The sequence below is a fragment of the Sapajus apella genome, unplaced genomic scaffold (genome assembly GCF_009761245.1).
Source record: "Sapajus apella isolate SASKATOON/1434 unplaced genomic scaffold, GSC_monkey_1.0 scaffold90, whole genome shotgun sequence".
In the NCBI taxonomy this organism is placed as follows: Eukaryota; Metazoa; Chordata; class Mammalia; order Primates; family Cebidae; genus Sapajus; species Sapajus apella.
In genome coordinates, this window is record NW_022437030.1 from 1325702 (window position 1) to 1333534 (window position 7833).

Consider the following 7833-nt stretch of genomic DNA (forward strand, 5'->3'; position numbering starts at 1 on the left):
GGTGGAGTCTGACCAGCACAGAGCAAAGTGAGATTCCAGTCACCTCTGTCCTGATGCAGTACCCCTGCAAACCAGCTGCAGCCCAGCCAGAAGGGTCCTGAGCCTTATTAGGCCATAGCCCTCCAATGAATCCCCTCTCCTCGCTAATGCCAGCTAATTCCCATCTCCCCATAACCCGAGCCAAGAAGTTCATGCAGTCCAGTCCAAGTCTCAGAGAAGAGTTACCAGCAGCCATGGGTGTCATTTTCCACATTGGGAAAATTGTGGAGCACACAACTAGGGAGCACACAAAAGAGCACACAAAAGATACAGGACACTTCCCTAGTGTGGGCTTCTCTCCTGAGGTAACTGATAGGGTTTGGCTGTCTCCCCACCCAAATCTCATCTTGAATTATAGCTCCCATAATCCCCCCTGTCATGGGAGGGACCCCATGGGAGGTAATTGAATCATGGGGGCAGGTTTTCCTGTGCTGTTCTTGTGGTAGTAAGCCTCATGACATCTGATGGTTTTATAAAGGGCAGTTCCCCTGCACATGCTCTCTTGCCTGCCACCATGTAAGATGTGCCTTTATTCCTCCTTCGCCTTCCACCATGATTATGAGGCCTCCCCAGTCACATGGAACTGTGACTCCATTAAACCTCTTTTTCTTTATAAATTACCCAGTCTCGGGTATTTCTTCATAGCAGTATGAAACTGTACTAATACAGTGACCCAAGCAAATCCTGGTACCTTTGGACATTGTGGTCGGATGAGTCATATGTTGACAACAGGGGCAGAGTGTCCACAATCCGCTTTTGCCAGTAGCTTTTCTTCACCACCAGTGTGAACCAGGGAAATGTGGTGAAGGAGAGCAGCCCCACATTATCTACTGGGTTGGGTGCCAACCTGCAGACAAACAAGACACTCAGTGTTCCCCACATTGGGGTCGTTGCCCCAACTCTCTCTGGCTTGAACTTGTATCTACAGTAACAACCACAGTGGCACTCAGAAGCTGTGAATTGCATTCATTATGTTCATTAGCCTTTTGAGCAGTGATGTGCTGGGGCCAGCTGGTGAGAGCCAAAATGTTAAATTTTCGGGAATTTGCTATGTTGCCTAGTAGAATCAGGCCCCTCTGCTCATAGCAGTGACACTGAGGCCACATGGGCACTTCTCAAATCAGCTGTTTATAAATAATCACTTCTCAAGTAACTATCTGCCTCCAAGTTCTTGAACGAGGCCCTATAAGATATTCCATGTGGAATATCTTACTACTCCCTGGACAAGCTGTTTATTCCTCCTGCTTTTTAGTTTTTGTATTTACTGCTGCCACAACCTGGAACCATCTAGTATCCCTTTCTTCACTTGACCAATTTCTGCTCACATTTCCTTTTCTAGGAAAACTTTCCACATACTTTTTCATTTCCCCAAACAAACTGTTGGCTTCATGTTTGTCTTGTTCAAAGCTGTATTTCCAATACCTAGCACAGTCCCTGGTACATAGTAGATGTTTAATAAGTATTTATTGAATGAATGAATAATAATAAGTATGGGAGACATCTAAGATGAGCTCCTCCCCTACAGAAAGTAAAAAATAAGCACATAGTAACACACAGCAAAATATAATTATTTTCAAATAAAGTATGGAATGATACACAAATAACAAAGTATAAATTGTAACATTGTGTTAGCCCTAGAAAACCACTTTTTAAAAAGGATTAAAGCTAAGAAGTCAGTCAAGGAAATAAAATAAAACATTAATAGTAGCTTAACCCCCACCCCCCAAAACAGATAGGCAAAAAGGAACTGAAGAATAAAAAACAAAAGGAATAAATAGAAGACAAATATTAATAGCAAGTCAATAGACTTAAACCCACCATATCAATAATTACATTAAATATAAATGAACTAAAGATTTCAATTAAAAAACAAAGATTGTCAGACTGAATATAAAAACAACATCTGCTGGGTACCAGATGTGTATTTCAAATATAAAGACACGAATAAGCTAAAAGTAACAAGGTGAAAAAGGAATACCATGTTAACAGTAGAAAGTACATACAGATATTTATATATTTATGATCTTAGGATAGGGAAGAATTTTTTAAAGCAAATTTTTAAAAAATGTCTTAAACCAAAATCTTGATAAATTCTAGTACATTGAAATTACAGATGTCCATTAATCAGAAGACATAATTTGTAAGAGAAACAACACACTGGTACAGATGTGACCCACTTAACTGTAAAGAACTAGTATGCAGAATTTATTCAGAATTCTCAGCCAGGCGCGGTGGCTCACGCCTGTAATCCTAGCACTTTGGGAGGCCGAGGCAGGTGGATCACGAAGTCAAGAGATCAAGACCATCCTGGTCAACACGGTGAAACCCCGTCTCTACTAAAAATACAAAAAATCAGCTGGGCCTGGTGGCGCGTGCCTGTAATCCCAGCTACTCGGGAGGCTGAGGCAGGAGAATTGCCTGAACCCAGGAGGCGGAGGTTGCGGTGAGCCGAGATCGCGCCATTGCACTCCAGCCTGGGTAACAAGAGCAAAACTCCTAAAAAAAAAAAAAAAAAGAATTCTCAATATATTAATAACAGAAGAACAAACAATTAGAGAAACCAGCAAAAGACAATTGACGAATGATCCAAATAAACACCAAAATACACCAAATCTCTGAGTATCAGAAAAATATGAATGAAAACTACAATCACAGTAATAGCCATTCCTCATTCTTCAAACAGGCATTATTTAAAAGTCTAAAAATTGCAAGTCTTGGCATATGTATGGAGCACTGCAGCTCTTAAGCCCTCCTGGTGGGAATATGAATTGTATAACTAATTTGTAAAGCAATTTGGTATTATCTGGTCAAGTTGAAGATCGTCTTACTAACATAGGCAGCAATTATCCTTCTTAATTATATAAGCCCTGGAGAAATCCTGCCTGTTCAAGCAGTCAGATACAGAGCGGCCACTAACTTTGCAGGCTGTCTTCCATTCTCCTCCAAATTTCCCCCTGCCTCTGCTAGCCTCTCTTCTCTCATACTGGTGTCAACACTGAAGTTCAATCTAGGAAAAAACAAGGAAACAATGCACAGAGGATGGAATCTCATACAAAATTTTGTGGCCCTTTATAAGGAATATTTGCAGTGTCTGTTTACAATATCTTAAACATCCATGAATAGGCAAATGGATGAATAAACTGCATAAAATGAGTATGGCACATTACTATTCAGTAGTAAAAATGAATAAACTAAGTCTACATATCAAACTATGTGTATATCTCATATGATAAATTGAGAGCAGGAAAAAACTGCAGAAAGATACATACACTTTGATACCATTTGTAAGTTCACAAACTTACAAAATATACAATATACAATTCATGTACTTGTAATATATAATAATATATTTTATTTACTAATGACTGTATTGGTAGTAAAATTTTATTTCTCCAAGTACTTGAAATTCCTTCTATTAGAGAATCGTATTAGAACAAAGATCTGGGCATTAGGTAAATTCTGTTATTGGGGTGTTGTTGCTTGCAGGCTCTCTCAGCTGACAAAGCAAGGAAATATATGTATGCATATTAACTAGTGCATAAACACATATCTATAAATAGTTCTATATGTAACCATCCGTATCTATTTTAAGCTAACAGTGAGTTCATGCTGGCTCTCAAACTTGAATCCATTACCATAATTATCATAATTCCAGCCTCTTCCCCTTCTTATCTGTAAGCTTCAATTTTAAAAGTGAGAAGCCTGGCTCTCACCATCCACCATGTGTTTACATAACTGTTCAATTAAGTGTACATGTATAGCAGTATCAGAATTGTCAACCCATATCCCTGTGAGAAACAACTTAATCAACTAGAATGCGATGCTTCCAAGAGTACGGTACCGTATGGAAAAGGAAAAAAAAACAAAACAGCAACTCTACAGTAGAGAAGCCTGGCACACATTGCCTCAGCCAGGTAATCAAGGTCAACATCAGCAGTGATAAGTCCTGTTGATAACGTGTACCCTTCATAGGATGTGACAAGAAGGGCACTTTACCTCTGAGATCCTCCTCCCAAAACCCCATAACCCCGGTCTAATGATGAGAAAAACATCAGACGAATCCCAGTTCAGGGACAGTCTACAAAAAACCTGGCGGATACTCCTCGAAACTGTCAAGGTCATCAAAGACTAGGAGCGCCTGAGACAGTGACACAGCCAAGAGGTGCCTAAGGAGACCTGAGAGCTACCTGTCAAGAAGCATCTCAGATGAGATTCTTGGAACAGAAAAAGGATGCTAGATAAAAATGAAGGAAATCTAATAAAGCATACATATTAGTTAACAATGTATCAATATTGTGCATTAATTATAACACATATACCATCCTAACATGAGATGTTAATAGCACGGGTAGCTGGGTGTGGGGCTCTGTACTGGAGAACTCTGTACCATCTTTGCAATTTTTTTGTAAATGGAAACCATTCTTTAAAAATAAAGTTTATTTTTACAAAATGAATGGGAACACTCTATACCAAATTCAAGATGATGGTTACCTCTAGGGGTGGGAAAACAAGATCTGGAGGTTACTCGGGGACATTCCCACGTTGCTGTAATATCTGGTCATAATTTTAAGAATCTAAATCCCGAAAATGGGCTGTCTGTGCTCAGTGTTACTGAGTAACGCAGACCCGTGCTACAGAAGTTCTGAGAGGGTAGATGTCAGATGTCAGTACGGTCTGGGAGGAGGAAGAGGGTAGGGAGGACTTTTGGGAGAGGTTAGACTAGAAGGTTTCAGGAAAAGCCCAAACAGAGGTTTTTGGCTGAGCCTGGCTTTGTGTGTGGTGCCTGCAGAGTGATGCTCTATGCACCAGTCTTAGGTAAGAATTGAGACAAAACTGGGCATGACTGTGAAGGGCTTCAGATTCAAAACTTTCCTGGATCCTTTTCCACAAGACTTCCATCAGTCTTTTTACCAAAAAGCCCTTCAGAGTTTTCTCTACTCTCCACTCAGAAAAGCCCCCTGCTGGCTTCTCTGCATTTCCTTCAGGGGACAGAAGGAGGCTGCCCACTGCCGAGATGCTGGGGCTCAGAAGTTTAAAAATTGGCCTCTCATTCTTGCTTGGGTCCTTAGCTCCCTGCGTGAACACAACCCAGCCCCGGTCTGGATTGGATGCAGGAAGAGAAGCAGAGAAGCCTGGACCCAAGCCTAGCCTTTGGGCGTGGTCTTCCTACCGCACGTCCATCCATTCTGCAACTGCTGGGCACAGCAGACAGTCAAGCTGCGGTCCCTGATGAACCTCCCGTGGCCTCCCAGTGGCCGCTGGGCCACTGCCCTACCCTTGGTAAACTGAGTAAAGCAGAGGTAGGAAAGCAGCTTACCTGCTGAAGAAGGAAGAGCTCACAGCAAGTTCTGAAACCCAGCTGAAATTATCTGGGGAGAATCACAGAATCCAAGATATGGCAAACCAGCCTCTCACGAAGATTCCCTCTGGCCCTCCAGATCGTGCCTCAACACTCTTTGGTGACAGACCCCAGTCACTTCTCAAGACAGCCAGCATGCAGTATGCCTGCAGGAAATGCATACCCTGCATCTAGTCTTGAGAAAATACCAGACCAACCCAAAGGAGCTTTCTACAGAACAAGTAGCCTGTGCTCTTCAAAAACATCAACAGCACAAAAGACAGAAAAGTGAGGAAACATCCCAGATTAAAGGACACAGAAGAAACGTGACAGCTAGAAGCAATGCACAAGCCTGGACTGGATGCTGGGCTGGAAGAAAATAAATTTGCTGTAAAGAACATTATTGGCCCAAGTCAAAGGTCAAACTATGCACTTGACCTTTCAAGTTGCCCACCTGACTCTCTTCCAAGTGTACTTTACTTTCTTTTATTCCTTTTTGATAAATTTTCACTTCTCCTCTAAATAAACAAAAATAAGTAAATGAAATTTTTAAAAGAACAGTACTGAAACATTGGAGACATTTAAATATGGACTACAGATTCTGCAGTAATATTTTATCAAAGATAAATTTCCTGATTTTGATATTAATGTTAAAGTGAATGTGGCAAAAATGTCACTGCAAATCTCAGGGAAGGGTAGTTGGGATCTCTTATTCAAGATCATTATTCTTGTTACTTTTCTGTAAGCTTGAAATCATTACAAAATAAAGAGGTAAGCATTTTCTAAACAAATAGCCCTCAGGGGGATGACTTTTTTTCCTTCTGTGGAACTAAATGCAATTTTGCTGCAACACCTGTCTGCTCTCAGGAGCCACGCAGCCTCTACTGATGTCCTCTTCATGTGCTCTCTGATATTTGAAAACCACTGTCATTTGCTACAACTCACTCCCAGCCACCCAGTTGCTAATCTTTCCCAGCCCCTTTGAGAGGGTGGAGCTCATTGTCAGTGGAGAACCCTTACCTCTAACTCCTGTTTTTGGCTCTCTTTTCTAATGCGAGGGGATCCTGGCAGGAAGATGTCATCAGCTTATCTTAAGGGGTCCTGAGTCTCAGATGCCAAACACTGGAGGCCAGGCCTCCCTGGCTAAGTTTGGGTGATCAGACTGCATAGGAAATTGGTGCTAGAAGGTAATTTCCTTGAGTGTTCCCCGGGGACTGTGACGTTATGATGATCTGAGGCGGCTTGGAAGCACTGCAGCTGGAATGGCACTTTGCTAAATTTGGCAGCCCTGGGGGGAAAACGAGATTTTTTTTAATCAGGAAGCCTGCTTTGGCTAACGTCTCTATCCCCGTCTGTCATGCCATCCTCTGCCAGGAGTGAAGAGCTGCCTGGGGTGAGAAATCTGCTTGCCGGCACGAATGGGACGGGGTCTGAGGGGTGCACAGCTGATGAGAACTGGGAGGAGGCGATGCCGACCGGGCCAGGGTCCCTGCAGCCATTGTGGCTCTGTTCTTGGCACTGTATTTTCCACACAGAGCATCTGAAGGTTGGCAGGAGATGCCAAAAAGTTGCTGGTGCACCCCTCTGCTAGCAGGCAGGGAGTTCCTAACCTAACCTCAACAGACTGGACAGGCAGAAGCAGGAAGGGCTCTGTTCAGAGCACAGGACACAAACTGCGGACCACGCACAACTTGCAGGTCCATCTTATACAGCCTGCATAGTTTAAACATTTTTTTTTCCAACTTGTGGAAAACATTTAAAAATGAGGAGATACCAAATTTTAAAAATAACCCTGGCTTCTGGCTTTTGTCAAAAAATCAGGAGCTCTGTATGCTATCATGATTACAATCTACTCACTTTGAGCGGTCACCCCTGGGCGGGGCATACATGCTTTAGTTTGCCACAATCCCCACCACTCCTTACTGTCTTTCTGACTCTAGGATTCAGGGTCATGTAACGTTTATACTGCATTGCATTGTGTTTTCCTTATAGTGTTTCCTGAGGCCCTTTTCTCTATCTTTGTCTCTGCCTCAGGAGAGAGAACGGAAGATGTCTAGAAGTCATCTCCAGAAGAAACATTTCCCACACCTGCCCAATTTGTTCCATTATCTTCCATTTCTGTCCCCATCTAGCCTAGAGAATTAACAACTTTGTGTTTGAAAATTGGACTCTCAGTCTTCCTTGGTGCTCATCATGGGAGTCCCTCCATCAACCAAAAGCAGGCACATGTTATTCATAAAACTTGTCCCAGGTAAGAGACTATGGCCCTACTTCTTTCTTAATAAATCCATTCTTAATTTAAAGCCACCAAAGTTATCAATAGCTGATGGTCTCCCCAACTCCCACAGTCCCTTCCTCCAAGGCCTGGCCAGCATCCAGCACAGAGGAGACACTGGGGAGCTATCCCAGGCCCTGCCTGCACCGTACCTCTCCTGTCTGTCCCCAGGTACCTGGCA

At 42.6% G+C, this 7833-nt stretch overlaps 1 protein-coding gene across 1 annotated transcript in view; it reads right to left on the reverse strand.

Moving 5' to 3' along the window:
* ABCC12 (ATP binding cassette subfamily C member 12) overlaps positions 1–6876 on the reverse strand; it is a 77013-nt gene extending 70137 nt beyond the window's left edge. Inside the window, 3 exon segments of the mRNA XM_032255618.1 lie at positions 731–886; positions 2957–3046; positions 6788–6876. Of these exon segments, the coding sequence (XP_032111509.1) occupies positions 731–886; positions 2957–3046; positions 6788–6876 (335 nt within the window).
* Between the last annotated feature and the right edge of the window lie 957 nt (positions 6877–7833).